General features: G+C 47.1%; 1 protein-coding gene across 2 annotated transcripts in view; it reads right to left on the reverse strand.

The window, feature by feature from the left end:
- Nucleotides 1-1,147: 1,147 nt before the first annotated feature.
- The window catches only part of LOC124241139 (tyrosine-protein kinase SYK), a 94,787-nt gene continuing 79,361 nt past the window's right edge, over nt 1,148-16,573 (reverse strand). For both annotated transcript variants that reach the window (XM_046664748.1, XM_046664747.1), the window contains 3 exons: nt 9,594-9,734; nt 8,841-8,953; nt 1,148-2,853 (listed from right to left, as the gene is read on the reverse strand). In XM_046664748.1, coding sequence (XP_046520704.1) covers nt 2,781-2,853; nt 8,841-8,953; nt 9,594-9,734 — 327 coding nt within the window. In that variant the 3' untranslated portion in view covers nt 1,148-2,780. The remainder of the gene's footprint in view (nt 2,854-8,840; nt 8,954-9,593; nt 9,735-16,573) is intronic.

A 16,573-nucleotide genomic window follows, 5' to 3' on the forward strand; every position in this document is an offset into this window, starting at 1 on the left:
CGGGTGGAAGGTTTGGGCCAAAGGTTGGCTCTCCTCCAAGCCATCACACAGTGCCATCTGCTGGCCCACAGTATCCCCACCACAAGGTAACCCCCAGCCGTCGTGGCACAGACCGTGGTTCCCACTGACGTTTTTAGAATGCGGCCCCAGGCCTCTGCGCGTGTCTGCATAGGCGGAGGGTAACCCTCATCCACAATTGTGCAAGTGGGGAGGTTCTATGACTCGCTCACCCAAGGTCAGAGCTGGAGACCCAGCTGTCTGGAGTGTTCTCCATTTCGACTTCATGCTCTCTCACTGCTTCCAGAACAAAACGCCAAGGGGCTCTTTGCCATCCTGTGTCGTTCCCATCTCGGAATGCCCCATCTCAGGGCTCACCAACGGAGTGTGGGGCTTCCTGACCCAGGAGCCCTCCAAGCCTCTGCATGCCATGAGAGGACCTCCAGGGAGCCGGGAGGGAGCTGGTGGCCAGCTGGACCCCAGGCCTGAGCGGGCAGAAGAAAAATGCATACAGGTACCAGCAGGCGTCCCTGGGCAGGACGACTGGCCCACACTGGCATGCAAGTGGTCATTTGGAACGGGGCCCAGTGTGTGGTATGTATATGTGTTCATGTGTGTGGTGTGTTTGGTGGATGTACGTATGTGACATATGTGTGTGATGTGTACATATGTATGTGGTGTGCGTGTGTAACCCCCTTTAAAACAGGAGGAATGAGGGGCTCTGGAATTCTTTCCTCGGCCCCCAATGCTGTGTAAGCTGTCTTCACAGAGAAAGGCAGAGCTCACAACCCACGACCCTGCTGTGGCCCCTTTCGGGATTTCTGGGTCTGGTCAGCTCGCCTGCCATTAGGGGAGGCCGTGGGCTGCCAGGCTCTCGGTGGCACACCCCTGCCCGTGAACAGAGGCCCGGGGCCAGCCGGGCCCTCACTGACAGCCTTTCCCTTCCGCCTACAGCAGGAGCTCACGGCCCTGCGCCAAGGGCCTGCACACATCAGCCTTTTTAGGGCATAGCTAGGGACTCAACATTTCTTTTAAAAACACATTGTGCATTTGACAGTGCTGTTGAACACCATTTATTTGACAGTGCAACTTATCAAATTCTAATAAAACCCATGAAAATCATCACAAAGCTAATTTTAAAATTTTATTAAAAATCACAGTTTTAAAAAAAAAAGTACAGTGACCAAAGGTAGCTCCTCAGAGATGGATGGAGAACACTGCTTCACTGGTCCAGAGTGCTCTTTGTGGGGCTGGGGTCCTGAAAAACTGGCGTCACCCCTGCCTCTGAAGATCCAGGTGGGGTGCAGTCATTGGGCTGCTGCGAAGAAGAATTCACTGTCCAACAAATGAAAACAAGGCTGGTGACAGCAAGTGCGGCAGAAGGACATGCTCAAAGGAAAACACACCTAATTATTTTACGACTAAGGGGTTACGACTCTGCTACAGAAACCTTCGGGATCGCTGGGGGACACAGTGTTTGCGGCATCGGCCATCAGTTGGTGCTGGCCAGGGCTGTCTGTCTGTCCATGATGCCCTTTTGTTCCCGCTAAACAAGGAAAGAGGTGATGCCCATGGGGTGAGCCCAGGCCCAGGTGAAGACATGGGTAGAGCCATCAGAAGGGCTCATTATACTGACTTCCAAGGGCCACAGCAAAACTGGTATCCATGGGCCGATGGCTGCACAAGGTCAAACTTTACTCAGGGATTAACTCACGCTAGGGGTCTAGAAGAGAACCCTTGGGGCTTATGTCTTCAACCCAATGTCACACTCCGGGAGGCCCACTGGTGGCGAGAGTCAGGGTCTGTGGCTTTATTATGAATTCATACTTTCTTTAGAAACTCATCTTTAGATGGCCTTGGCCACCAGGTTGCCCCCCCTACTACGAATACAGAAAAAGTCGGGGAATTCTGGTCGCACTCTCCCTCTGGGGGAGACGCCACAGAGACGACAGCCCACAGCACCCTGCCTCTGTCCTCCTCAGCCCTGAGAGGACGGACGTCCTCCCCCGCTGGGTCTCCATTCAGGTGGAGTCTTCAGCGAGCCTGGGACAGAAGCTCCCAGTGGGAAAGTAAGCCCAACAACTCATCCCAGCAGGGCCCACTTTTCACGGGACGTGAGTCTTCAGTCTCAGAACACAGAGCAAAAGCAGAATCCAGCCCTTTTCCCCCTTACTGGCTACTACTTAGAAACCGCACTGGTCCAGTTTGATCTTTTCAAGCCTCGAGGCACTTGTACGGTCAGGAAAGCTTCTCAGCGGCAGGGCGCCGTGTACGTACGGCCTGTTGGAGCCTCTTCTGGGGCCGCCAAGCGCCTCCTCCTCTCCCAGCCTTCCCTCCACTGCAGGCTCCCATGCCAACTGCGCCCGCTGGCCGCTGAAGACCCCTGGAGGGACGAGAGCCCTGACACCACAGGGCACCGCCGCCAGGCTGCTGTGTATTCGAATGTAGCCCAAGAGCCAGAGGACTGGGAAGAAAGGGAACTTGGACACATCCTGAAAATAACCTGCCATGAAAACCACACAGACAAAAACACAAGGGAATGCACAGGTCCTTTGACCCTGCCGGCCGTCTGCCTGTCTTCCCAGGCTCTCCTGGGACCGTGTGCTCCGGGTGGAGCGCGTGTTCCCGGATGGGCTTTGGGGAACAACAGTCAGGGCACGTCCCACAGGAGGCTGGCCCTCCCGGCAGGCAGAGGGTGAGGGAGCCTCAGAGTCAACGCACTGGAGTGCGCTTCCCTGTGGCTGCTCCTCCGCTCCGAGGCAGCCTCCGACGGCGCGGGAGCCTCAGTTCACCACGTCGTAGTAGTAATTGCGCAGCCGCAGCTCCACCGCCACGAATCCCGGCCTGTTCTCCACCCTGAAAAGGGAAGATATGCATGACTGTTTGTCATGGGCCTCTGAAAAAGCGCGGCTCACACCGCGGCCTTTGCAGGTCGAGCGTGCAGGCTGCGCCCCCTGGTGGCCCCCTCCAGAGTTGGGGCTCACAGCGCGTCCCCAAGCCCTGCACCGGGTGACCAGAGGCCTGGGTGAGAACAGTGGCCGGCCTGCCCCAGACCTCCAGAACCCAGTCTACTCTCAACAGGCTCGCCAGGTGACTCAAGTCCCCCCTAAAGATGGAGACATCGTGCGCTCCACATCGGGATGCATCATCCCCAGGTTCAGAGACCGTCTCCTCGTGATTCAGCAAAACAGAACGTGTCCGAAAACACTTAGTTGGGCAACGTGCTGCAGACATATACTTAACGTTTGACTCATAACCTCAAGAAAAACAATACGGGCACAATTTAAACTTTCCCCTCCCACCCCCCCATCGGATGGCTCTGGATTTCCTGAACTCGTGCCATTGATATGGGTTCCTATGAAAACCCAGAACTTGCCAGGGCAGAAACAAGGATGCAGGTGCTGTCTCCTACAAATCTTAACACGGCCTCACTCCTGTGTCACTGTTGGCGGGTGAGGCAATGATGTAAGGAAATGATGGGTGCAGGTTTTCAACAATTTGCAATCTCTACACAAACTTTTACAGACATCTCTGCCTTCTCTAACACGGCATCCTGAATAGGATCAGATGGAAACAAGTATTTCTTAAAAACCCGAGAATCTGTCCTCACTTAGAAGTTATTTTTCCTATTTTGCAAGATTTGGGGCTCTAGTGCAAGTGGATAAAATTGCCCAATAAGTGAAATAGAACCTGAGGTTAAACTGGATGAACTGCCCACATTCGGCTTGGACCGACAGCAGCTGCAGTTTCTTGGATGGAGCAGCCAGGGAGCATGCTCGAGGACCGATCGCTCACCATTATAAGGGCAGAGAGGTTTCTACGGAACCAAAATGGATTGTTTTGTCAAGTGGCATCAGCATAATGGGGTACCTACAGCTTTCAAGAGCAAGCAAAACCATGATAAAACTGCTTGAAAATATGAGCCATCTGAGGTCACAGCTGGGGGTCCAGGCCTCCTTGGGCCTCACTGTAGAGGCCGGGTCTCTGGCCACCAGAGGGGCAGCCTCGTGCTGCTCCTAAACTTCTACAGCCAAAGAGAACACAACCTCATCATATTTGCCAAACAGGGCGTTCTGCTCCAAGGGTGGCATCCAAATGCACCAAGAGCCCCTTTGAGTCTTGCTGTGAGGGCTTCATCCACCCCGCAGCCAAGCACCAAACAAACTAACAGAAAGAAACAGGAACACGGACGGGCCTCGGCAAAGTCCCCTGGTCAGGCTTCCCAGGGAACCCTCCACACTATGGGTGAGGTTGCCTCCAGGAAGCCAGGACGATGCTGAGCGTCGGCGGAGGAGCGTGCCCAAGCATCTAGGGCACACGCTGGCTTCCGGTCCACCCCTGGCCTTCCTGTGCTGCCTCTCCAGCCCGGGGTGCTTTTCCGGCTCTTGCCCTCATGCCCAGAGGCCCCCTTCCTCTCCTCTCGTTTCCCGCACCCAGGCTCCTCATCGTGCAGTTCTCAGGTAGAACACTGCTTCCTAAAGAGGCTGGGATGAATCCTCTAACGGAAGTATGACCCCCCCAAAATCTCTACTCTTGTTCAAAACTCCCCACAGTTTGCTTTGTAGCACCCATCACAATAGGTACTCAGCTGTTTACATGGGGGTTAATTTGTCTCATGTCTTTGAGCAACACTCAGCCCCCAGCCCAGACCAGAACTGGAACCTCCATGAGGAAAGTGTCAACTAGTGCTATCACCATGCTCCATACGTGGAGGGCAGTCAACAGAGTGTCAGTGATAAATCTAAGTGTGTATGGTATGTCTGTCTGTCTAAATATCTATCCATCCATCAATCCATCCATCACGTATTGATTGTTCAATCTATGACCTATCAATCCAGCATCTATCTAGCCATTTATGTATCCCTATCTATCTATCACCTTGCGGAAGGCGGCTGACTGTTGACAATGGAGAAAACGATGGGAAAAAAACTAGCCTCAAAACGGACGGAAAATATACAGGGATCATTTATAATCACTTCATTGAATCCGCCAGATTCTGGAGGCTCCATCTGCTCCCACGCCCCAGGCAAATGCTTCATTTCCTTCTGCGGAGAAACTACCCCAGCACGAGAGGCCTTCATGAACACGTGCGCCCGCCCCGCCTGGGCCCTCCTCGGCTCTCAGTGGCTGCTGGACTCGTCACTTCTGAGGACACGCTATGGAACACACTTATTTTCTTAGCTTGTTGTTTACTGCCTGCCCGCCCTCCCCTGGCCTGCAGGCTCTCACAGGGCAGGGCTGGGCCTTCCGTGAGCTTTCTGAACCCCCACCCCAGGCACTGGGGACAGTGGCCTGACACAGCAGGCTTGGGTGGTGAGTGCAGCCACGTGAAGGTCCTTAGAGGGTGGGGAAAGGACCAGGTGCTGGGGCCGGTGGGGAGCCTGGGCCTCGCAATACCCTGCTGGGCCTTGGGCTTACTGATCTTCAAATAGCATTTGAGCTCCGTCCAGATCATTCCTGACCCAGAGAATCCCGAATGGCCCAGATTTTCCTCGGTTAGGCAGAAGCCTCGTTTTTCAGGAGGAAGAGTCCCAACTTTTCCCAATTTGCATGGGGTTTTCCCAGAGGCTTCTCTAATTATTGGGACAGGATGTGAATTGACTCTGGAACACACTTATGAATGAAGTCCCCTCCCACCCCTGCTGCTGGTACCTGTTTTTCTCGGGGCCAGTGTTTCCTTCCTGTCTTTGGCGATGCACCCCCACCCCATTCAACCTCTACAGGTACTGCTCTGGGTGTCTTGCGTCCTCTTCAAAAAACGAGAGGGCCAGGGGTGACATCTGCCTCCTCAGGGTTCCGTCATGGGCACCAAAAGTCCCCCCAGGACATGTCTGGAGCCGATGAAAGGCGAGGTACGCGGAGACCCCGGCTGCCCTGGATGGGCGTCTTCCCTACAGTCTCGGGCAGGTGGCTCGTGCCGACCAGCTCCTGGCGCCCGTGAGTCCTCCTGGTTGGCACGCCCGGGGAAACGCTGCTGAGGCTGTTTTCACTCAGCGGCACATCATCTGACTACTGATGTTCAGACAAAGTCTCTGCACACCTCCCACCCCAATCCCCACTGCAGGTCACTACTAGGAAAACTTGAACCTTCAGAAATACAGCTGTGTTGGAAAAATATCAAAGTTTAATAAAGGGTCACCATTTCTAATTTTAGGCATGGGCTGCCGTCACTATTTCTACTCGACTGACACTTGAAGCCTGTGGCTGATTCCTACATATTGACTTGGAACTCACCAGAAAGCATTCCTGGGGTTGGAAGCGATGGGAAAGACATCCCAGCCCGTACTCCTCACTCAGATCGTGACTTGCATCTCCAGGTGGGAGAATACCTCGGAAATAACGTTCCCTTACGGAAGAGTGCTCTCCTTAGCTACGACTCCAGTGAGTACCAAAAACTGTCTTCCCTTCACATCCTCCTCCCCTCGGGCACCATGCCGGCAACAACAGCACAGAGAGCTGTGCGTGTCCTCAAGGATGGAGGCGGCAGCAGACCCGGTCCTGGTTTCCTAAGGCACGAGGGCATTCAGCATGCCCACTGCGCCCCCCTGCCCAGCAGGGGTGTGCCCTGGCTGCATCACCCCGTCCACCACCGTTACCCCGCCAGGCACATCCCTTGAGCACCCATCCCCACCCAAAGCCCCTCCCCTGCCCACCCTCCCAGTCCTCACTGGTAAACACCCCCACAAAGAACAACCGACAGAAATAAATATGTCAGTATCAATGTTAAATGCAAACACACTAACTTTACCTCCCTGAGAGTTCACTGGAATTCCAGTTGTTTTCATTTGTTTCAGAATGATTTAAAGTTCTTTTTTCCCTGAGAAAGTGAAATCTTCCAAAGGAAGCCGCAGGCAGGATGGGAGGACATGTCTAGCAAATGCTCACAGACCCACCCCCCAGGGCTGCCCTGCTGTGGCTTCGCACTGCCACTAGGGTCACCTGACCCAGCGTCCCTCTAAAGAAGGAGAGGTCAGTTAGATGGGAGGCTGGCAATGAAGGGCACTGAGGAAGACGCCGTGAGCTCAGGCCTGGGGGCCTGTTCTGCCCCCCGTGACTCCCCACAGCCCACCAGTCTCCAAAACTGGCAGGGTGCAGGTGCACGGTGCCTATGAAAAGCCAGGAGAAGCCTGTGATGTTCCCAGCGGCTTTCTAGGTCCCTTGTGCTGCTTGGAAAAGCCCGCTGGGCTGCGCGCATTCACAGGATTCTTGGAAAGTGTCAGCAGGAGCTCCCTGCATCCCTCTCCATCCTCTGGGTGCCACGAAGTGAGGCAGCTGGGACTACACTCAGCACAGGTGCCCGGAGACCCAATAGTGAGGTCTATAACATCGCCCTGGGGGGATTCGTCTTCTGTTTCCTGTATATTCCGTGTCCCCCTTAATTTCTAGCCTAGACTTTCAATTCCAATTTCAAAAATGGCTGGGTACCTGTCAAAGGTTCTAACGATTCTAGTTTGGGCATGGGGAGAATTCAGTCAAGACTTCAAAGAATGGACAAAGATTGGCCCCCCCAATCTATTCCTAGCATTCCTCTGTTGCGGACACTCTGACGTCCCTTTAGCACTAACGACTAGGGTTACAGAAGCTCCCCCATAGGGCTTTTCCCTGCTCAGTGTCAGCAGCAGCAGACAGGGAACCACCTGCCCTCTCCCTTTGGGGCTGACCGCTGGGTCACTTCTAGATAACGATGAGATTCTTTACTTCCACTCGCATTGTGGAGGTGGGGAACACTCCCGGGACGCTGGAGAATCCCAGGTGGCATCTGAAAGCACTTGGAACATCCCCCATCCTTCAGATGCTCCTGCAACCTCAGCCATCGTATCTGAGAGTAAACTGGGTCCTCAAAGTAGAAAATCTGTGGCAAGTATAGGAGCTCCTCCCGGTCCCAGGCCCGCCTGGTCGCCGAGCTGCCAGGGCTCCATGAGCACGCTTCCATGCCAGAGGTACAGGCACTGGGGCTCAGGGTTTCCCCTTGAAGCCCTTACAGGCTGCTGAGCCCGGGCAAGGTCAGAGGCCACTTCATGAAATCTCAGGTGCGATGCCTCCTTGAGTCTCAGGTGTGACGCGTTTCCCTTGCCAGCTGAGCTGCCCTGAACATCCCCCGACTACAACATCACGTGCGTTCCGCCAGGCAGGACACGCGACGGCACTCAGGGCCGACTCCGAGGGCCACTGTTCCAAGGTCCAAGTCGCCTCTCGGGAAGTGCTACCTTAGCCAATCCATCTGTGAGCTGGCCAACTTGGTGGCCACACTCACTATGAAAGGGGATCCAGAATTCGAAAAGCATAACATTCCTGTGCTGAGTACCATGGTCATCCTCTATCACCAAAAATGGCACACAGCACCAGACCAGACTCTTACCAACATCTTTTCACTGTGACCACCCCTCCACCCCCAAGCTGGTATTATCCACACTTAAATTTTGATATACTGGATTAGAGTAACTGTCTAAATTTCTTCTTCTTTTTTTTGGTGAGGAAGACTGGCCCTGAGCTAACATGCATGCCCATTTTCCTCTATTTTGCATGTGGGATGCCACCACAGCATGGCTTGACAAGCGTTGTGTAGGTCCACATCCAGGATCTGAACCTGTGAACCCCAGGCGACCAAAGTGGAGCGAGCAGACTTAACCACCACGCCATTGGGCCAGCCCCTAAACTTATTCTTTAGACTAAAGAATACAGGCACATGGTCCAGGAGGCACGATATCTCCCCCATTGTTTGCTTAGAAGGGAACACATCCCTGATTCATGAAAAGACAGAATTTATGCTTCTTCTTAGTGCCCAGCCACTCCATCTGCCTCCAGAGCGTTTGGATAAACCGCAGGAAGTGTTGGGTACTCACTCATAGGTCCAGCACAGCTTCATCAGCTCATACATCTCTCTGGGACACCCCGCGGGGCAGCCCATCCTCTCTCCTTTCTCCAGCATAGCAGAAACTTCACTCCCTTTCATTCCCTAAAACATGCAAAATACGCCCGAACCTTTAAACAGAGCGTTCAGCAAAACAAAACAACAAATAAATCTCCCCCCCCAAAAAACAAGAGTGCACACTGTATGATTTCAGTTATATAAAGTACAAAAAAAGGGCCACCTAATAGGATGCTAGAAGTCAGACGGGGTCACCCCTGGGGGAAGGTTGGTGCGTGCAGGGAGATGGGGGCTTCTGGGCTCCTGAAATTTCTTCCTGTGGGGGCTGGCTCCGTGGGCCTGTCCAGTTTGTGAAAAATCCATCAAGCTGTACCCTAGGGTTTGTGCACTTTTTCATATGTATATTTTGATTAAAAAAAATGTAACTGAGCTGCAAATTTGATACTGGAAACAGTCATTATTTCTATTTCAACTCTAATTAATATGATTGATTTGGGTATATATTTTATGCATATTTATATGTGTAACACACAATGAAAAAATACACATTGTTCAATTAGCATCAAACATTTCTTTTCCAGTTTAGAATAAACTGAGGTCACGTTAACTGCCTCAGAAAGACTCGGTGAGGGTGTCCGGATTTTATGATTTTCAGGGTCCTGTAAAGATCATCTGATGCTTATCTGTTCTGATGGCCACGTTAGGAAAAGAAACAGTAGCCACTCACCCGGTACGGCTTCTGCCCATAGGAAAAGGCTTCCCACATCAACACGCCGAAGCTCCAGACGTCACTCTTGCTGGAGAACTTGTAGTAGTTGATGCATTCTGGAGCGTACCACTTCACGGGCCACTTCCCGTGGGTCTGGGCCTGAAAGCAAAGAGAATGGAGATGTTCCATTAAGAGTAAGACTGTGCACACCGATGCTCATAGCAGCACTATTCACAACAGCAGAAGGTGGAAGCAGCCCAAGTGCCCACGGGTGGATGAACGGAGACACAAAATGAGGTCTACACACACAGTGGAATGCAACCTGAAGGAGGAAAGGAATCCTGGCACTTGCTATCACACAGATGAACCAGGAGGTGACCTTTCATTATGCTGAATGAAACAAGCCAGCCAAGTCAGTAAAGGACCAACAGTGTATGATTCCACGCATCTGAGACCCAATTCACAGAGGCAGAAAGGAGATGGCGGTTGCCAGGGGCCGCAGGAGGAACGCAGAATGGGGAGTAGTTGCTTAATGCTGATAGAGTTTCAGTTTGGGAGAGTCAAAGAATTCTGGAGATCAACTGGAAACAAGGTGAAGGTACTTAAGATTACTGAACTGCGCACTCACAAATGGTTAAGATGGTAAAACTGACGTGACGTGTGTTTTACCACAATTTTTAAAAAAAGAATAAAATCATGACTCACAAAATGCCGTGTGTGTGTGCATGTATGTATTCGGTCTGAATCTTTAAAATATGTATTTAAATCTTAACATTTTAAGATTTAATTGTATTTTAAAGATTCAGACCCAATTTCTTGTGTTTTTCAGTCTGTCTCTCTCACCTCTTCCTTTGGTTGCTCGAAACTGCACGGAGCTTGTCGCGACGAAGCAAGAGTCAAGCCTGGCTATTACTTCATGGTTACGCTCCAAGAAACATTGAGCTGTCCTAAGTATATTTAACCATTTCTGTGTATTTGTCTACACTTTCAAGCCAATGCTAATTGTTTTGACATACACTGTTTGCTAGTATCATTTGAAAAAGTGTTAAAACTTTGTAATTTAAAATAGCAGTGGTAGTATATTGACCAAACGGTGCCTAGCAAAACCCCTTCCTTTGGGCTTGGGGTTCGGCGCGGTGTGGGTATGTCTTGCCGCCTCCTGTGACTGTCACTCTAACCTAGGCGCAGGGAGCTGAGCGGTCCTATGCTGGGCAAGTGGGGGACAGCAATCTGAGACCAGAGATGCATGACACGTCCCTAAATGACACACTGATTATACTTAATTATCCTTCTGTCTCAGTCATGTGACACATTGTTTTTAGATTTTTATTTCAAAAGTTGTGAACAACACAATCATGTGTGCTATTTCAAATTTAATCTGAACTTTGAACTGATGAGAGAGAAACCTTTGACAAATCCTAAATACAATAAAAGGGTAGTCTTTCTCCAAACTCTCATCCACAGAGACAACCACATTTGATATTTTTTCTCGACTCTCTCCAGAAAAATCTATATATCAGTATAAATAAGTAATGTATAATTTTGGGGAGGGATAATAAAGCTAGGGACATATGTTTTTTGCACTTTATGTTTTATTTGTCCTACTTACCCATGTGTTGTAGATATATTTCTGAGTCAGCACACAAAAACAAAGTCACTTTTGGAAGAGTTAATAGCACGCTCTTCTCCTATGACTCACTTAGCCAGCTGCCTGCTGAGAGGACACAGAGTAGCGCCCTGGGTTTTGCTATTACACAACACGGTAGAATGAACCTTCCTGCCAGTGCGTGTTTGCCCCATGTCCAGGGGACTCATAAGGAGGTGCTGGGTCAAAGGGCATTTGCGTGTACAGTCCTGGTGCTGCACAGATCCAGCTGCCGTGCACTGCTCTCCGAGAGCCCAGCACATTTGCTTTCATCGCGATCATTTCTCTATAATCTTATTTAACATTTTATTCTTTTCCATTTCACTTTATTTTCTTAAAGAAATTCTCCATGTCCCCATCTTGTCGGTAGTGTTCAGTCTCTTTTTGCTGCTCCTAACATGGCTTTTATTTTTTGTACAATATGATGATTTGATACACATATATATTGCAAAGTGTCTATAATGATAACGTTCATCAACACATCCTTCACCTGCCATAATTACCACTTTGTTGTTGTTGTTGTTATGGTGAGAACATTTAATATCTATTCTTTCAGCAACTTCCAAGTACACAATACAGTATCGTTAGCTAGACTCACCACGCTGTACATTAGGGCCCCAGAGCTGCTTCATCTTATAACTGGAAGTTCGTACCCTGTGAGCACCTTCACCCATCTCTCCCACCAGTCTCTCCCACTCTCTGTTGTGATGAATTCAGTTTTTCTGGACTGCACATATAAGTGAGATCATAGAGTGTCATTTTCTGTCTGACTGATTTCACTTAGCACAATGCCCTTAAGCTTCACATAGCTTATGCCCTCACAGCTTCATCCACGTTGTTGCAAATGGCAGGATTTCCTTCTTTTTTAATGGCTAAATTATATATATCATATTATATGCATATACCACATTTTCTCTATCCGTTCATCCATCAGTGGACACTTAGGTTGTTTCACACATCTATTATTCAGATTATTTCACACATCTATTATTCAGATTATTCACACATCTTGGTGTGAATAATGCTGCAATGAACATGGGGGTGCAGACATCTCTACTAGATAGTGATTTCCTTTCCTTCAGACAAATACCCAGAAGTGGATTGCTGGAGCATATTTTTAACTTTTTGAAGAATCTCCATACTGTTTTTCATAGTGGTTGCTCCGAATTACATTCCCACCAGAGGGCATGACCGTTCCCTTTTCTCCACACCCTCTCAAAAACTTGTTATCTTTTGTTTTTTTGTCGGCAGCCATTCTAGTGTGAGGTGATATCTCATTGTGGCTGTCATTTGCATTTCCCTGATAATCAGTGATGTCGAGTACTTTTACATGTACCTCTTGGCCATTTATGTGTCTTCTTTGGAAAAATGTCTATTCAGGTCCCTTAGCCATTTTTTAATCAGATTATTATTTTTTTAATATTGAGTTGTATGAGTTCCCTATATATTTTGGATATTTACTCCTTATCAGGTATGTGACATGTAAATATCTTCTCCCATTCCACAGGCTGCTTTTTCATTGTGTTGATTGTTGCTTTTACCGTGCAGATACTTATTAGTTGGATGTCATCCCACTTGTTGGTTTCTGCTTCAGTGCTTGTGTTTTTGGTGTTATACAAAAACTCATTGCCAAGACCCATGTCAAGGAGCTTTCTCCATATGTTTTGTTCTAAGAGTTTCATGGTTTCAGGTCTTACATTTAGTCTTTAAACCATTTTTAGTTAATTTTTGTGTGTTGTAAGAAAGGTGTCCAATTTCATTCTTTTGCATGTGGATATCCAGTTTTTCCAACACCATTTATTGAAGACTATCCTTTCCACATTGAGTATTGTTGGCTCCCTTTTCAAATATTAGTTGACCGTATTTGCACAAGTTTACTTCTGGACCCTTGATTCCATTTCATTGGTCTATGTGTCTATTTTTTATGCCAGTACCATACGGTTTTGATTACTATAGTTTTATAATATAGCTTGAAACAGAAAGGATGATGCCTCCAGCTTTGTTCTTTCTCAAGATTGCTTTGGCTATTCTGGGTCTTTTGTGGTTCCATATGAATTTTAGGATTGCTTTTTCTATTTTGTAAAAAATGCCCTTGGAATTCTGATGCAGATTTGCATTAAATCTATAGATGGCTTTGCGTACTACGGACATTTTAACAATATTAACTCTTCCGATCCATGAACACAGGTTATCTTTCCATTTATTTGTGTCTTCCTCAATTTCTTTCATCAATGGCTTATAGTTTTTCAGTGTATAGATCTTTCACTTCCTTGGTTAGAGTTATTACTAAATATTTTACTGTTTTGACGCTATTGTAAATGGGATTGTTTTCTTTATTTCTTTTCAGATAATTCATTGTTACTGTATAGAAATACAACCGATATTTGTATGTTGATTTTGTACCTTGCTACTTTACTGAATTCGTTGATTAATTCTAACAGTTTTTTGATGGAGTCTTTAGGGTTTTCTATGTGTAAGATCATGCCATCTGCAAATAGAGACAATTTTGCGTCTACATTTTAGGTACGGATGCCTTTTATTTCTTTTTCTTGCCTAACTGCTCTGGCTAGGACTTCCAGTACTTACGTCGAATAGGAGTAGTATCAGTCAGTCACCCTTTTCTTATTCCTGATCTTAGAGGAAAAGCTTTCAACCTTTCTCCACTGAGTTTAATGTTAGCTGTGGTCTTGTCATTATGGCCTTTATTGTGTTGAGGCATAGTCCTTCTATGCTTATTTTGTTAAGATTATCATGGAAGGACGTTGAATTTTGTCAAGTGCTTTTTCTGCATCTATTGAGATGATCATATGATTTTTATCTTTCATTCTATTAACGTGGTGTATCACATTTATTGATTTGTGTATGTTCAACCATCCTTGCACTTGATCATGGAGCATGATCCTTTTAACGTGTTGTTGAATTTGGTTTGCTAGTATTTTATTGAGGATTTTTGCATCAATGTTCATCAGGGATATTGGCCTGTAGTTTTTTTTTTTCCTGTATTATCCTTATCTTGCTTTGGTATCAGGGTAATACTTGCATTGTGAAATGAGTTTGAGAGTGTTCCCTCCTCTTCAATTTTTTGGAAGAGTTTGAAGAGGGCTGGTGTTGATTCTCTCTGTGTTTGGTAGAATTCCCCTGTGAATTCTGTTGTGTCTGTCCAGTCTAAAGTATACTTCAAGACCAATGTTTCCGTATTGATTTTCTGTCTGGATGCCCTATCCATTGTTAAAAGTGGGGTATGAAGAGCCCTGCTATTATGGTCTAATTTCTCCCTTCAGATCTGTTAGTATTTGCTTAATACATTTAGGCTCTCCAATGTTGAGTGCATATAAATTTATAATTGTTCTAGCCTCTTCATGAATTGACCTCTTTGTCATTATATGATGACCTTCTTTGTCTTTTGTTACAGTTTTTGATTGAAAGTCTGTTTTGTTTGATATAAATACACCTACTTCTGCTACCTTTTGGTTTCCATTATCATGGAATATCTTCTTCCATCCCTTCTTTGAGTTTATGTGTGTCCTTAAAGCTGAAGTGAGCCTCTTGTAGACAGCATATATAGTTGGGTCTTGTTTTTAAAACCCATTCAGCCACTCTATGCTTTTTGATGGACAACTTAATATATTTACAATCATAGCAATCATTGACGGCAAGGACTTACTAATGCCATCTTATTGTTTCCTGTCTGTTTTGTAGTTGCTTTGTTCCTCCTTCCTCTCTTGCTGTCTTCCTTTGTGATTTGATGATTTTCCATAGTGGGATACTTTCATTCTCTTCTCTTTGTCTTGTGTGTATCTGCTGGAGGCTTTTGCTCTGTGGTTACTCTGAGACTCACATACAACATTTTACAAATATAAGGCTCTATATTAAGGTGATAACAACTTAACTTCAATTGTATACAAACACTCTACCCTCTTACTCCTCTCCTAACATTTTATGTTTTTGACATCACAATTTACATCTTTTTATATTGTGTGTCCATTAACAAATTATTGTAGCTATAGGTATTTTTAGTACTTCTGTCCTTTAACCTTTAAGTGATTCACATACCACCATATGACAGTATTGGGGTGTTCCGAATTTGACTATAAACTTATCTTTGCCAATGTGTGGTATATTTTCATATCTTTGTATGTTACTCATTAGTGTCCTTTCATTTCAGCTTGAAGAACTCCTTCCAGAATTTCTTGTAAGGAAGGTCTAGTGGTGATGAATTCCACCAGCTTTTGTTTATCTGGGAAAGTCGTTATGTCATCTCACTTCTGAAGGACAGCCCTGCCACATAAAGTATTCTTGGTTGGCAATTTTTTCCTTGCAGCACTTTGAATATTTCATCCTACTATCTCCTGATCTGTGAGGTTTCTGCTGAGAAATCTGCCGATGGCCTTATGGGCCTTCCCTTGTAAGTGACAAGCTTCTTTTCTGTTGCTGCTTTTAAGATTGTCTCTTGGTCTGATTTTTGACAGTTTTATTATAACGTGTCTTGGAGAAGATCCACGGGAATTGAGTTTATTTGGGGACCTACGAGCTTCGTGAGCTTGGATGTCTGAATCTCTCCCCAGATTTGAAAAGCCTCAGCCATTATTTCTTTAAAGAACCTTCTGCCAATTTCTCCATCTCTTCTTCTGGGACTCAAATAATTTGTAGATGGTTTCTCTTATTGGTGTCCCAAAAGCCCTGTAAGTTTTCTTCATTCTTTTTCTTTTGGCTCCTCTGACTGGATAAATTTCAAATGATCTGTCTTCAAGTCCACTAATGCTTCCTTACGCTTGGTCCACTCTGCTGTTGAAGCTCTCTCGAATTCTTCCGTGCAATCATTGTATTCTCCAGCTCCAAAATTTCTGTTTGCTCCGTTCTTATGTTATCTATCCCTTCACTGAACTTCTCATTTTGTTCTGGTATTACTTTCCTGATTTTGTTAAATTGTTTACCTGTATTCATTGGTAACTCTGAGCATTTTTGGAACAATTATTTTGAATTTTTTGTGAGACAATTTGTGTACCTCCATTTCTTTGTGCGCAGTTACTGGAAGTTTACTGCATTCCTTTGATGGTGTCATGCTTCCATGATTTTTTGTGATTCCTTGTAGCCTTACATGGTCACCTGCACATTTGAAGAAGCAGTCACCTCTTCCAAGCTTGATGGACTGACTTTGGTAAAGAAAGACTTTCGCTGGTAGGTATGGACATGCTGGAGCATGCTCTGACCCTGGGTCTAGTGGTGCAGGGTGCCAAGTGTGGGGCTACGTGATGGCTCCAGGTCCAGGGGGGGTGCATGATGTCTCATTGGCTTAGGTCTCTGGGGTCCAGAACAACGACAATTGCATGATCCTTGGTGATAGCTGTGGGGG

This window comes from Equus quagga, chromosome 6 (assembly GCF_021613505.1).
Source record: "Equus quagga isolate Etosha38 chromosome 6, UCLA_HA_Equagga_1.0, whole genome shotgun sequence".
Classification (NCBI taxonomy): Eukaryota; Metazoa; Chordata; class Mammalia; order Perissodactyla; family Equidae; genus Equus; species Equus quagga.